General features: G+C 38.7%; 1 protein-coding gene across 1 annotated transcript; it reads left to right on the top strand.

Moving 5' to 3' along the window:
* Positions 1-548: 548 nt before the first annotated feature.
* On the top strand, positions 549-8678 carry LOC144631441 (kelch-like protein 2). Its single transcript, XM_078489866.1, has 2 exons — positions 549-1134; positions 6593-8678. The coding sequence occupies exons 1-2, from the start codon at positions 656-658 to the stop codon at positions 7818-7820; spliced, it is 1707 nt and encodes a 568-aa protein (XP_078345992.1). The 5' UTR covers positions 549-655; the 3' UTR covers positions 7821-8678.
* The last annotated feature ends 7501 nt before the right edge of the window (positions 8679-16179 follow it).

Raw genomic sequence — 16179 nt, 5'->3', positions numbered from 1 at the left:
TGTTTATTTTTCCTGTTCCCTGAAACAGCAGGAAAAAGAAAACACCCTAAAATTCCAAAATTAAGCCGTTTGGATGAATTTTCTTTGGATTAAATGATACGCAAGATTCATCAATCCTTCCACCTCTTTTCTGGTGCGTAATTTGAAAGCTGTGGGATGTTATTTTCAGGTCTAAAATCGGCTTAGCGCTGGAGTGGTTCCACTTTGGAGCTGTTGGACATACATTCTCATAAAAATGTAAAATATGCACGGTGTGTACATGCACCAACGGTTTGTCTGGGTGCACTGTGTTATAATTATAAACTCCTACAACAAATTATAAGCCCAATTGAGCTTGTAGCCGGGAGGGCATATTTTCAGAAGAGTTTTTACGTCTAAAATTTTGGTAGTTCATCTTCCTAATTTGCGGCACCAAAAAAAAAAAAGAAAAGAAAAGAAAAAACGTAAGAAGGGAAAAAAAAAGAAAGAAAGAAAACACTGTTATTATTTTGGTCTACTCGTGATGACGTCAACTCTGAATTCGTTCCCAGTGTCCTCTCCGCTTCGGCTTTTGATTTTTGTCCCGATCGACATCTCAACGGATTCGGACTCAACGACGCGCGTACGGTTCGAAAAGGATTCTACTTTTCACGGAAATAAGACTTTCCTCTTGAGTATGGAGGATCTACAGCCTATATCTGCTGCTGAGCAAGCTTCTTTCCTTGTGGAATTGACAAAGCGGCTCAACATGCAGCGAAAACACGCTCATTTATGCGACATAACTTTGGTGACGAAAGATGCAAAGGAGTTCAATGCTCATAGAAATGTCCTTTCTGCAGCAAGCCTGTACTTTCACAAGCTTCTTGAGAGCAACATGAAAGAGAATCGAGAAGGAAAAGTTCGATTTGAAGAGATTTCGGGGTGCATCATGGAAGATGTTTTGGAGTTTATCTACACGGGAGATGTCGAGATAACGCAAGAGAATTCTGAAGATCTAATCGCTACAGCGAACTATCTTCTCATCCCGGGCTTAAAAACAGTTTCTGGGCGATTTCTAGAAGAACAAATGACCAAATCAAACTGCATTTCAACCTTTTATTTCGCTGAGAAATACCAGTGTGTCCAACTTATCGCCAACAGCCGGAAATTCATCCACGCGAACCACAGGCGGCCCAAGCTCTCTGGACGTGACTCTTGCTTACGTGCGGTGTTGTGTTACAAAGATTCGATTTATAAGGGTTTGTATGGGAAACAACGGTTTTGCTTTAAAAGTAAAAAAAAATGTATATTTTGTGAACAAAGTTGACTTACTCTGATTCGTTGTTTCATTCTTTGTTGTCTGCCAGCTTCTCAGGTCGATACAACGCATTTTCGGCGAGTTATCGTTATTTAGGTGTCCACTGCTAAAATAAAGACAAGGCTGTACACTGATTTCCGGAGTGCCCGCCGCTTGAAGCGATTAAATCCTCTGAAATTAGTCCTGTCGACCCAATTCCTCCACAGAATCAAAGAAGAGATGTTGAAGTTCCATGTCTGTTCACTTGATTCGCAATTCTGCGCTCAAACGCCTTCGCTACGAAAGCTTTTTTTCCGAAATTGCTTCACTTCACAAATTCGAAATAGCCGCTTCCAAACTGGCGTGGACGTTCTCGCAGTTCGCATAGCATGTTGGGTGACTATAATTAACCCCACGGGGGTGGACAGCATCGATTTGTCGCCGGTACATGGCTGTCAACAAATTCGATGCTGTCCACCCCCGTCGGGTTAATTATAGTCACCCAACATGCTATGCGAACCACGAGAACGTCCACGCCAGTTTGGACGCGGCTATTTCGAATTTGTGAAGTGAAGCAATTTCGGAAAAAAGCTTTCGCAGCGAAGGCGTTTGAGCGCAGAATTGCGAATCAAGTGAACAGACATGGAACTTCAACATCTCTTCTTTGATTCTGTGGAGGAATTAAATAATAATAATAATAATAAATAATATTTTAAGAGGAGGCCTCCAATCACCTAGGGGGTGGTTTTCAGGAGGGTCCTCTGAGAAAATAAATGTTAAACATTAAAATACATTAAAATCTAAAATACAATAAAAAGACAAAACCCATGTTGTATGCTAACTAAGATTAAAAATAGGGCCCCAATGGGTCCATGTGTTTTGCTGCTAGAGCAAAGTCTTAGGGAACATGTTGATGAAAGACAAGTGAGTCGAGATTGAAATCCAACGTCTTTTATTGTCTGTCACTTGTGTGCAGGTGAATAATTGCACTATATTGTAGTCACTTTGTGTTAATTCAATCCTGATAATTTTACTGATCTATGTTATGTTGAAATCAAAGACAGCAAACATAATTTAATTGCTAGTAAGTTAACGTAATGTCTGACATGATTGTCTCTTTGATAAAAAACAGTAACTCTTAACATTATAAAAAAATCTCAATGAACTCAATGTGATTCTTTTAGTGGCGTTATCTCACTGGTTACCGTTAGTTGTATTTGGAATCATTGTCACAATGGTAGCGTTTTAACAACTACGAAAAAGACAGAATCTATTGACCTTATAAGAACTCAATGTGATATATTTATTAGTGACAAGACAGTGGTTCTTTAACCACTTTCACCCAAATTAAACACTGGAACAACTAACTCTTAACAAACTTGTTGTGTCACCCTGAGTTAAATATGCAAAATTCAGAAATTATAAATAATCGCACGCGCACCGGCGTACAACAACAGAAAGACGGCGTTGAACGTAACGCAAAGTTCATTTTGAAAGCGAAAGTTTACAAATAATTATTACTACCATTTTCGAGCGACCGTGAAAGGCAAACTTTTTTCCGCGTTTTTTCAAGGGTAAAACATTCAAGTTTGACTAGACAAACCGTCGCGTTTTTCAACTGAACCAATTCACGTTTGTGGCGTCAACATGTCAAGTTTGACAGCTCCGCCGGTGTGTTTCTGCACATGAAACAATGGTTTTGAAAACTTTTGCGTCGACTTTTTATATTTCTTCAATGAATGTCGACAGAAAAGGGCGGCTTTACATTTCTGGCAATTGTTGTGACAGCGATCAGCGATTGTTTATTTATTTATTTTTATTTTGAGAGTATTTTTTACGTTAATCAACGTTAAATGGTTTACTTGTAAAACGCGACAGTTTGTCTAGACAAACTTGAATGTTTTACACGTGAGAAAACGCAGAAAAAAGTTTGCCTTTCACGGTCGCTCGAAAATGGTAATATCATTCGTCAGTCATCCCTTCACGCATGAACACTCGTCGAATTTCAGTGTCTTCACAACAAGATCGGAAGATCGATAAGGACCAATTTTTGATTCTGCGAAAGTTCGTTTTCTTAAAGTTTTAGAAATTTGTGAAGTTGGAGGATTCACTGAGGACTGCGTAGCCGAAGATGCAGTGGCTCGCTGGACATCAAATTCTATTTTTCACGGCGTTTAATTAATCTTCACAAAATAAACATGTGGCGCCAGCGCGTCTGGCAGTCAAAAATTCATTTTTCAAAAAACTTTCCCTTTCCAGCTATTTTAGCGGGGCTTATACTATAGTACCTACCTGTCAGTCGTAGAAAAGCTGAAATTTAAGGATGAACTGTTTATTAAATGAAGACCGTATTATTTTTTAATAACTAGTAAACAAACTGGTCGCCACGCATTTAAACACGAACTGACGAATGTTGCATCTGATGCAGTGAATCTGGTGAATGAGAACTTCCTTTAATATTTCTTTGTTTTCGACGGTGTGAACCACTGAATAAGTTTCTTTCCCATTGTGATGTTACTAGTATTAATTCGTTTCTAGCTGTCTTTTATATAGCTCGAATACAGCTACAATTAGCGGTGCAGCCTACCAGCATGGTATATTCCTTTCCAGCTGTCTTTGCGTGACAAGTTACACGTTCATACATTTTATTTTAAAATATGAAGTTCAGAGTTAATACAGTACTAGTATGCTGTAGACAGTGTAGACAACGTGAGGGTAAGTTTATTTTCAAAGCGAAAGTTTACAAACTGTGCACTAACCGGTCCTTTGGAGAAAATATTTATGACCTTCGGCGAGGTTCCAAGTCTTCGCTCTTTTCGTAAATGATGAAAACTGCAGAATAATTTTCTCATAAAACTGGAGTGGTCGCGCCACAGTTTGTTTTCTTTCCCAATGCGATATACTTTTAAATCGGTTTTCTGTTTTCCAACGTGTCCAACGTGGTTTGCGTTCGAATACTTTGGCCCGTAACTTCGAATGCGATCAGCGCTACGGTTCATTGGTTTCGATTTTGTTTGTTCATGGATTTGATTGACATCGGTAGTTCAGATTTCTCCTCTGTTACGGCACTTACACCTTACACCTTACGGTCCTTACGGCACAAACTTCAGCTCTCAATGTGTTTTGCTTGCAGCCATTGCGGCTGCAGCAAAACACAAAAACTAGGACAAGAATTAAGATACTACTAACTAAGGTTGAAAATGGGAAATAAAAAAGTATTAAAATCTAAAAGGAAGTACAAATGTCACAGATCTAAAATATAAAATAACTACCTACTGTCCTAAAAAAACTAATTACAAATAGTTATCTATTAACATTATATAACATTGTGCAACTAAAAATATTTGTTCATAGTCTAAAATGTTTATCCAGTAAGAACTTTGTAAGGGTTTTCTTAAAAATCTCGCATGGCATCGGCTTTCTTAAAAATTCTGGAAGAGACAACCAGTCATTTGTAAAGCGGAAGTAGGATACTCTCTTTCCGCTTTCCGTTTTAGGTTTAGGCAGTCTAGGTAGGTATCCATGTCTAGTGTTGTAGCCATGTAAACTTCTTAATGTCGATTTAAAACTTTCAAAATGTTGCGGAATGTCTCCTTTGATTGCATTTTTTACGGCTGTGCATCGGTGAGAAAGACGTCTTCCAGCCAGAGGGAGCCAATTCAGTGACTTCAGAGCTTCTGAAGAAGACATTTTGCCTAATTTAATTTTTTTCGCAAATTTGTTCTGGAAACTTTGCATTTTTTCCATTTCTGATTTTAGACCGGGTTGATCTCCCCATACTGTGTCGGCATAGTCTAGGTGTGGCAGCACTAGCCCATTGTAGAAGGCTATGCGAGTTCTATTGTCTAACATATGAAATATGCGATTAAACAGAGAAAGTCGATGACCTAGTTTCTTTAGCAAATTGCTGATATGTGGCTTCCAGCTCCATTTTGCATCCATTGTTACTCCCAGATATTTGAATGACTGCACGCGATCGATTTGTGTACCATTTGATTGAAACTCAAAGTCTTCAAATAAGGACAACATCCTTTTACTGCCTGCCAGCATAAGTTTGGTCTTCTTGACATTTATAGTCATGCAACCTGTTGTCGGTGTACCAATTACTTATTTTAGCGAATTCACTTTCCAGAGCAATTTGAAGTTCTTGACGTGTTGATGCGTCGCAAAAGAGAACAGCATCATCTGCATACAAAATCACCCGGGTCTTTTTAACAGCATTTGGCAGGCTATTAATGTACACATTAAACAGCAAGGGGCCCAAGATGCTGCCTTGTGGCACGCCAAGTGTGATGGTATGTGGCTCTGATGATTCTCCGTTTATCAAAACACTTTGCTGTCTATTGGTAAGATATGATCTGAACCATCTTAAAGATTTTTCAGACAGTCCTAAATGCTCGAGCTTGCGTAGTAGCACTTTGTGGTTCAGAGAGTCAAACGCCTTGGAGATATCGATAAACAGTAGGCCGGTTACTTTACCTTCGTCCATAGATTCTAGAACCCAGTTATTCAATTGCGTGATAGCCTGTTCAGTGCTATGCCCACGCCTGAAGCCATACTGGTGTTGATACAGAAAATTTAGCTGATGTAGATGGGCATTCAACTGGGAATGCACTGCTCTTTCTACGACTTTACTCAATACCGGCAACACAGAGATAGGCCGATAGTTTTCAACTTGCAATTTATCATCAGACTTGTGTAAAGGAGTAACGCGTGCAACTTTCCACAGATCAGGGACAATACCATCGCTAATTGATTTGTTCACAAGATAGGTGATTGACGGAGCAAGCTCCATCTCAGCATCTTTTAGCAGCCTTGCTGGAATTTTGTCAAGTCCAGCCGCCTTATTAACTTTCAAGGAATGCAAAATCCTTTGAACCGTCTTCTGTTCAACCCGTTGTAAGTCCCAGGTGGATTCGATATCACTCTTCGTATTTGCTTCTTTCACCGTTTCATATTTCTTCCATGCGTCCATATTTCTTCCATGCGGAATTGGGTCGACAGGACTAATTTCAGAGGATTTATTCGTTTCGAGCGGCGGGCACTCCGGAAATCAGTGTACAGCCTTGTCTTTATTTTAGCAGTGGACACCTAAATAACGATAACTCGCTGAAAACGTGTTGTATCGACCTGAGAAGCTGGCAGACAACAAAGAATGAAACAACGAATCAGAGTAAGTCAACTTTGTTCACAAAATATACATTTTTTTTTACTTTTAAAGCAAACCGTTGTTTCCCATACATTAACCCTTATAAATCAAATCTTTGTAACACAACACCGCACGTAAGCAAGAGTCACGTCCAAAGGTAATCTGATAGAGAGCTTGGGCCGCCTGTGCGCGAACTTCGCCTCTGTAGCGGAAATGGAAGAATTCTTAAACTTGGAAGCGAAGGAAGTCGAAAGGTGGATTTCAAGCGACGAGATTGCTGTTGCAGACGAGGCAGATGTTTTTAAAATTATATTAAAGTGGATTGAACAAGACAAGAGAAATCGAAACGCAGCTTTTGAAGAATTGTTTCGTCACGTGCAACTGGTTTTCCTATCGCGTGACCATTTGCTAGATGTCGTGACAAATGAACTCGTGCGAGAGAATCCTGGGTGTTTAAAGCTGACCTTAGATGCTATAAAACTGACTAGCTTTACAAGTGAAAACGAGCTTCCACAATCGCCGAGAAAAGGGATCGCGACACGCGCGATTGTAGCTTGTGGGGGGAAGTACACTCTATGTTATCTTCCAGAGAAGGATGAGTGGAAGCGTTTGCCAGACATGCCGTCAGATAATCGAAACTCTAAAATCCAGATGATTAACTTTCGTGATCAGTTGTTTACCTTTCCTCGATCTGGTAAGGCAGAGAGATATGATCCTGTTTTTGATAGTTGGTCTCCTTTGAATTCAGTGCCCAGGGCTTATGACGTCGTGACAGTAGTTAGAGGAGAAATCTATGCTATTGATGTAAAAACATACATGAGAAACACGACTATCTTTAAATACAATGTTGGGTGCTGTTCATGGCAGACAGTTCTGTCATCTGATGAGGGCTGCAGGGAGGAACCGTGTGTTGTTGCGGCAGGTAATCATCTGTATGTTTTTGGTGGGAGGATGCCAGAGACAATAGGATATGTTAGAAAAAGTGAGAGATTTGACACTGTAGAAAACAGATGGGAAGAAATTGCGGACATGCAACATGCAAGAGGCTGTGCTTTTGGTGTGGGCACTCAAGGAAAGATTTTTGTTGCCGGGGGGACACAGCCGCCATCGTGGTTAAAAACATGTGAGATGTACAATATTTCAACAAACGAATGGCAATCTATTGGAAGCTTAAATGTTGGTCGTGTATCGGCCAGTATGGTATCACTGAAGGGAACACTCTATGTGTTGGGTGGCACAAATATCAATTCAAGTGAACTGAGTGTTGAATGCTATGACCCTACAGAGGACAAATGGCTCAAGAAAACAACTATACCAGTGAAAGTAATCTCCAGGCAAAGTAAGGATAAATTCACTGGCTGTGTACTGAAGCTCTCCAAAGGAGTACTGGACAAAGCTAACCTTGTTAAAGAATAGTTTCGTGGGGAAAATGCAAAAAGGGGAGCAGACTGGGAAGAGTAAAAGCATCCTTTCATTAACCATTCTGGTACCCAGAGCCGCTTGTCCCTCATAGCCGGCTGAGTCTGGGGCACAAGGAACAAGTGGCTCTGGGGACACATGAATTAATTGGCTAGAACTTTAACAAAGGAAATTTGAATTTGGCAAATCAAACCAAACGTTTTAAAATCCCTTTGCTGTAAGGGATTTTTCTATGGTTGATTCGATTGGCTAGATTTAAGTTCTCTTTGTTAAAAATCTAGCCAATAAAATCATGTATCCCCAGAGCCACTTGTTCCTTGTGCCCAACGCTCTGCTGGCTAAGAGGGACAAGTGGCTCTGGGGCAAGAATGATTGTTAACATTTTGGCCTGTCTTCACTTGTGTTTTTATGTTTAAAGCACAACTATTAATTTTAAAAAAATGCATTAAATACTTTGTCCCAAGGGAAACAGTTTTGTGGTTTGCTCAATGTGAGAGCCTGCCTGCAAGCTTCCATTCAGCGCTTGAAACATGAAGCTGACCATTCAAAATTGGCTGTAGGCGTTAATACTCAGGGGCGTGGCTTGCCAGCCTATAGACCCGTAGGCCCAGGTCTGCAAACTTTTCAGCCTACTGCTGTTTGTAAAGTGTACAATGGAAAATAATGAAGCTGAAGCACTTTCAAGGTGAAATAGAAAGCAATTTGAAACATATCTATTTATATATCTTGCAACTGGTTAGATGCCAGGCAAAATAAAATGAAAAATGCCATGCACTGTTAAAGAAAACTGTGTTTGTTTACGAAAGGGCGAAAATTGGGGCAATTCTTTGTTATGAAATGTTAGAATAGGCCCTTTACAGCTGGGGTCATGTGACCAAATTTTTACTAAAAAAATATTATGGGCTATAACTTAAACAATTCCAGAAATGGAAAGAGCTGCCAAAAATAGCCAAATTTGACTGAGTCCCCTGGCATTAAAGAATGAGATTTTATGAAAGTTTAAATTTTTTGAAAAATTATAAAGATTTGTGATAGTATGGAAAATGCTGCTGGAGGGCAATTCCTAGGGTCTAGATCTAAAAAAAGCGGTTGGCCAGGCCTACAACTCTTTAAAAAGCTGGCTACGCCCCTGAATACCTTGATTCAACGATTTTCATCCCTAAATATGTTCATACATTCTACTGTAAATATAAGCTAGCCTCTAAAAAATAATGAACTTTTAATGGAACTTAGCTGCAAAATTTATGTAAATTTTGCAGCTAAGTTCCATTAAAAGTTCATTATTTTTTAGAGGCTAGCTTATATTTACAGTAGAATGTATGAACATATTTACGGCATCGTATCGAGTGGGGTCGGTGTAAGGACCTGTGAAACTAACCAGTACCAGTAACATAAAACAAAGAATGACCAAGACAACAAAGAACCTCGAAACAATATAGAACAGCAAAACAACATGAACATGATCAAAAAATCTCCAAAACATAGAAAACTTTCACAAGTCCTAAATACACCGAGGTTTGACTGCGGTCAAACGTCTCAGGCAGATTTTCTTTCTATTTTAGGGAATTTCGTTCATATTGAAGTGGAAGTATGAACAAGGAAGCAGGAGGGCATTTTGCGGGCGCATGCGTGCAACCGCTGTACAAAGACCGCGTGATCTTGGGAAAAAAAATGGCGCGGAAGATTCAAACTTTGTTTTTTGTACTGTTTATCGTCACATAATTTAATATAGACGTTAATTTCGCTAAAAAAAAGTGTTTTGTGTGTTGCAAGGCTCTTATAAAGCAGATTTTCTGGCCTGCTTCGGGATCGTTGTTGAAAATAATGGGAAAATATGTGGGACAGGTAGGAAAGCCTTCACCGACATGCAGACAAACAGGCCGTAAAAAGAGGAAAACATTTATTCGTGTGCTGGAGTGTGATATATTAAGATCAAAACTTCATATCAAATCAATTGCTGTAATACAAGCAGAGTGCGAGCAATATTATAGCTTGTCGGGAGATTTTTTGCCTAAAGGGACGGCCACCAAAAAGAAAAGGGTTTTCCCTGAGGGGAAAGACATGTTTGGGTGTTCTGCACATGATAATGCAGCTCATTGATGACTCTAAAGCAAGGCCAACTTGCCCTCGACTGGCAAACAGGGTTTCCTGGACACATTTAGGCGACACAGAAGTAAAACAGTCGTTATAACAGAACGAACATCAATCTTAAAGAAACAAACGTTGAAATGAAAATTTGAAAATAACATTGTTTATAGTTAAAAATTATTTCTTAAGACATTTTATGCAGCAGTTATTAGAACGTTTCTGAAAAATATATATATCGCTTGTTTGTTTCATGCTATTTTTTGACTGGTGATCAAGGCTAGATTTTGTTAAAGGAGCCAAAAATGTACTAATTAACATAGTAAAATGTAAACAAATAGTCTACCAGCAAAGAATTACCATAACACTTTAAAATTAAGACCGATCTCAGTAATTCTTTTCTTGTTCAACGGAATAATTGTGGTACATCGAAATGTGAAGTTATTTTGACCAATGCTTAAGTTTAAGGAAATAATCACAAACGATATATAGTTTCTCTGTTAGAATAAACCAGCGAGAACGTACGTTAAAGAAAGCTAAAAATTACCACAATAGACCATTTTTTAACGCTACATTCGCAGCATTAGACGATAGTTCAAGTACTTCAGGCTCCATCTATCATCGGTAGACGCTGGAGATCAAGGTTAGATTTTGAGATTTTTGCATCGTGAGAACGATGAAATTGCAGTTTTATGAAAAATCTGAACAAAATCATGACCACTCGCTCAAACCCGGGATACTTGATTATAACATCGTATAGTTAAAACTGCTGTTTTATATTTTAGTACTAAGTAGCCGTAGCGCTTTAGATCTCCCAGCTATTAAAAACATGGGCAAGGTATTACGGTTCTCGACATTCGGTCGCCATTTTGTCCACGCGCAATGTTAATACACATAGCCAAAGTCGATCAGATAAACGGCACGCCGACACCAAAGTATGCTGGTTGTTGTCAGAAGATAAAGCAAGGACTCTTAGTATCGTATACAGCAAATAAAACTTAAAACACCTTTTATTTTGAGCTGAGAATTAGGCCATAAATTGTGAAAAATATGTAAACAATCGATAGCAGAACTTCTCTGTCGTGCGCACTAGCCCATATCGACGCATGCGCACGCAAAATGCCCTCCTGCTGAACAAGGATAGCTAAAATAGTTGCTGAGTGTTAATATATTTCCATTGCTTAGATAAATGGTGCCGACAAGTCCAGGCGCGTAGGATCTAGGAAGGGGGGTTCGACCCCCGAGGTCAATAATGGAGGACTGAAAACACAAACTGGTGATTTTCAGCTTTTAGCAAATAGTGGGGGAATGGAAAACAAACTTTGAGTGTTGCAGCTTTTAAATTACCCTGCAAGAAAACGCAAAAAGTATCGGGAAAGTATTAAATTGTCAGGAGAATGGGCTCTCCTCACTGGCTCTCATGGCCTCCACCCGAGGATGATGCAATTGTCAAGTTTGCTTTACGAATAGTCCTGTAGTAAGTGGCCTCAATATATCCTAGTGACCTAGTATTATATGTAGTCAAAATAATCCCACCGTTGAAAAATATTTCCTTAATTAACAGGCGTTCGGGATTTGTTAAATGGAGTATCATGTATCAATAGACGAAAGGCGGGGAATACAATTTCGGGGGACCCAGGTGATACGTGTATTTAGTGCATATTGACGCTTTGACGCTGCGTTTAGTACATTGACGGTGGAGCTGGGGTCTCGGGGGCTTAAGCTTTTACCCTGAGATGCCTTTGTACCACAAGTCAAGCTTTTGTAAAACGTTTAGTGTACTAAGCCGGTATGTATGTATGAATTTATCAAGTTAAAAAAACGCCGGAAATATTGTTGTTATGACTAAAAATAAGTGTTATTTTACACTCCATCGAGTTTGAAAAATTGACGTGCACAATGCTGAAAATAGCATTTCCGGGCCTCTAAATTTCAAAATATTCTGGGGGACATGCCCCCAGACCCCCCCTAATAAATATTCCTGTCAATACGAACACCCTTCCTAAAACCTCAGCTACGCGCCTGTCCCCATTTCTCTGATTTCAAACACGTACAATTTTTTTGAGAACAGCTCCAAAAAACGATACTGAGATATAAACCCATGTTGTACTCTCGATTTTGTTTTATTCTTGTACAATTTACAAGTACTATTATTTCGAAAATGTCTACTTCCGATAATATTAGAAGTAACAGTATCAGCGTGACATCATTGAAAGCCTATGTCCCTTATAAATCAACTACAAATACTTCTATGGGCCGAATCGCACTAGCGGACAAATTTTGTAACAAATGGTAGATTTCATCATCAATGAGTCACTTGTTGCAGAACACAAGTGCGATTACGTTTTTCGAGACCTACAACTTGTCCAACATTTTAGGAAAACAAAGAAGCAGCTGTCTTATGATTGGTCCGCGTTGCACGCGCGATACATTTTGTCAAACAATTGCAAAAACAAGTGCGTACGACTTGTTTGACAAGGGCAAATTTTGTCAAAACGGACAAATCATCAAAGGGGCCGAAGTCCTGCCTCGAGGCAGGACATTTCATGACAAGTCGCATTCCCATGCCCTCGTAATGCCAGATAACAATACGTTGTTGATTGGCTATTGTGTTTGGCCCAAACTGGACCTAATAACAACACGTACACCAAAATGTTTGCGATAGTATGCACCGTGATGTGGCTCTCACTATCATAATTCAGCCGCAAAATCTTTCCGCGATAGGCAAGGCATGTTTATAAGCGAAGTATTTGCCCAATGTAAGAATGAGAAAAGAAAAAGTTATCTTGAGACGACTCATTATTCCACTGCATGAGAACACGCGTGCTCTAAATGCAAATTTTTTTAGAATTTTTTTACCGCGTGGTACTGCATATTAAATGTTTGCCCAAGAGGGCCGTGCTGAGAAATGTACAGGGATGCCAGAAGCACGTGCAAAGCTATTGTACTAATAATTTCACCTTTTGTTCTCTTCAAGATGTCTCTGACTTGTCGCGACAATTTTGTTTTTGTCAAAAATGTTATGACATTTAAAACTTGTCCGCTAGTGCGATTCGGCCCTATGTAACAATGATAAAACATTTCTATAGCTATGACGACACATTTACCGCGCGCTAATTTTGTGACATCAAAACAACTGATTTTCTATAACTATGACGACACATTTACCGCGCGCTAATTTTATGACATCAAAACAACTGATTTTCGATAACAATGACGACGCATTTACCACACGCTAATTTTTTGACATCAAAATAACTGATTTTCTATAACTATGACGACACATTTACCACGCGCTAATTTTGTGACATCAAAACAACTGATTTTCTATAACTTAATGGCCACACATTTACTGCGCGCTAATTTTGTGACATCAAAACAACTGATTTTCTATAACTATGACGACACATTTACCGCGCACTGATTTTGTGACATCAAAACAACTGATTTTCTATAACTATGGCGACACATTTACTGCGCACTAATTTTGTGACATCAAAACAACTGATTTTCTATAACTATGACGACACATTTACAGCGCACTAATTTTGTGACATCAAAACAACTGATTTTCTATAACTATGGCGACACATTTACTGCGCGCTAATTTTGTGTCATCAAAACAACTGATTTTCTATAACTATGGCGACACATTTACCGCGCGCTAATTTTGTGACATCAAAACAACTGACTTTTTATATCTATGACGGCACATTAACGGCGCGCTAATTTTGTGACATCAAAACAACTGATTTTCTATAACTATGGCAACACATCTACTGCGCGCTAATTTTGTGACATCAAAACAACTGATTTTCTTTAACTATGGCGACACATTTACCGCGCGTTAATTTTGTGACATCAAAACAACTGATTTTCTATAACTATGACAACACATCTACTGCGCGCTAATTTTGTGACATCAAAACAACTGATTTTCTTTAACTATGGCGACACATTTACCGCGCGTTAATTTTGTGACATCAAAACAACTGATTTTCTATAACTATGACAACACATCTACTGCGCGCTAATTTTGTGACATCAAAACAACTGATTTTCTTTAACTATGGCGACACATTTACCGCGCGTTAATTTTGTGACATCAAAACAACTGATTTTCTATAACTATGGCGACACATTTACTGCGCACTAATTTTGTGACATCAAAACAACTGATTTTCTATAACGATGACGACACATTTACCGCGCGCTAATTTTGTGACATCAAAACAACTGATTTTCTATAACTATGACGACACATTAACCGCGAACTAATTTTGTGACATCAAAACAACTGATTTTCTATAACTATGACAACACATTTAACGAGAACTAATTTTGTGACATCAAAACAACTGATTTTCTATAACTATGACAACACATTTAACGAGAACTAATTTTGTGACATCAAAACAACTGATTTTCTATTAACTATGACAACACATTAACTGCGCGCTAATTTTGTGACATCAAAACAACTGATTTGCTATAACTATCCCGACACATTTACCATGCGCTAATTTTGTGACATCAAAACAACTTATTTTCTGTGACTATAACGACACATTTACCGCGCGCTAAGTTTCTGTCATCAAAACAACTTATTTTCTGTTACTATAGCGACACATTTACCGCGCGCTAATTTTGTGACATCGAAACAACTGATTTTCTATAACTATGACGACACATTTACCGCGCGCTAAGTTTGTGTCATCAAAACAACTTATTTTCTGTAACTGATTTTCTATTACTATGACTACACATTTATTTGCCGCGCGCTTATTTTGTGACATCAAAACAACTGGTTTTCTCTAACTATCACGACACATTTACCGCGCGCTAAGTTTGACATAAAAACAACTGATTTTCTGAAACTATCTCGACACATTTACCGCGCGCTTATTTTGTGACATCAAAACAACTGATTTTCCATAACTATGAAGACACATTTACCGCGAGCTAATTTTGTGACATCAAAACAACTGATTTTCTATAACTATGATGACACATTTACCGCGCGCTAATTTTGTGACATCAATACAACTTATTTTCTATAACTATCCCGACACATTTACCGCGAGCTAATTTTGTGACATCAAAACAACTGATTTTCTATAACTATGATGACACATTTACCGCGCGCTAATTTTGTGACATCAAAACAACTGATTTTCTATAACTATCCCGACACATTTACCGCGCCCCTTTCCCGCTAAGTTTGTGACATCAAAACAACTTACCTTATTATAGGAAATTAACGCTTCATGAAATTAACGCGAATCTCAAAAATTCGCGTTAATTTAAGTCGCGTTAATTTTTGTTAACGTTAATTTCCGCGCCGTTACCTAAGTGGAGCGTTAATTTCCGCGACCTTAATTTCCATTATTTTGGCCCCAATTTCTCGATACAGTCTAGATGTTCTTATCTCATAGGAAAAAGCATTATTTCATCAGAGTGGACGCTCGAAGCGCTCAGATTCCTTCGCTTAACTCATACGTTTGGGTTTAGTATCACGAACATTGTTTCCTCAGTCAGATTATACGCCTAGTGTTGAAATAAGCTTGTTCCTGTTGTTTGGACAAGTGTTTTTCTTTGTGTACGTCGCGTTAATTTCCTTCATTTTGAAATTTACCGTCTTTTTCGCGTTAATTTCCTTTATTGGGAAGAAATTTTTCCTTTGATTCGCGTTAATTTCTTAATTCAAATACCTTAATTTACACAAGCGTTAATTTCCTATAATAAGGTATTTTCTGTGACTATAACGACACATTTACCGCGCGCTAAGTTTGTGTCATCAAAACAACTTATTTTCTGTTACTATAGCGACACATTTACCACGCGCTAATTTTGTGACATCAAAACAACTGATTTTCTATAACAATGACGACACATTTACCGCACGCTAAGTTTGTGTCATCAAAACAACTTATTTTCTGCTTCTATAGTGCAACTTATTTTGCGAGTCTCAGACTGAAAAGATCTACATGTATCTCTCGATAATGAAAACGAATTGGAGCTTTCAGGTGCTCTTCTTCTGCATTTTTTCTAGTGCACTTCAGTAATGTTTCATTTGAAATGACCGAGACAGTAGTGATTTAATGGTTTGCACCGCCACGTCTGAAATCCGCCTGCGTCCACTGACCAGAGAAATCGGAGTCTTTCAATCTTTCAATGGTTGGAGAAGGGTTACACACTGAAGAAGGGCTATGCCCGAAACGTTAATGTAAACTACACAAAGTGACCCTTTTTTCATTTTTGTTTTGTTTTA

Source organism: Oculina patagonica, chromosome 12 (assembly GCF_052425735.1).
Source record: "Oculina patagonica isolate OP01 chromosome 12, crgOcupat, whole genome shotgun sequence".
NCBI classification, from domain to species: Eukaryota; Metazoa; Cnidaria; class Anthozoa; order Scleractinia; family Oculinidae; genus Oculina; species Oculina patagonica.
Note: the sequence above shows the minus strand (reverse complement) of the source record. Positions and strands in the feature narration are given on the sequence as shown.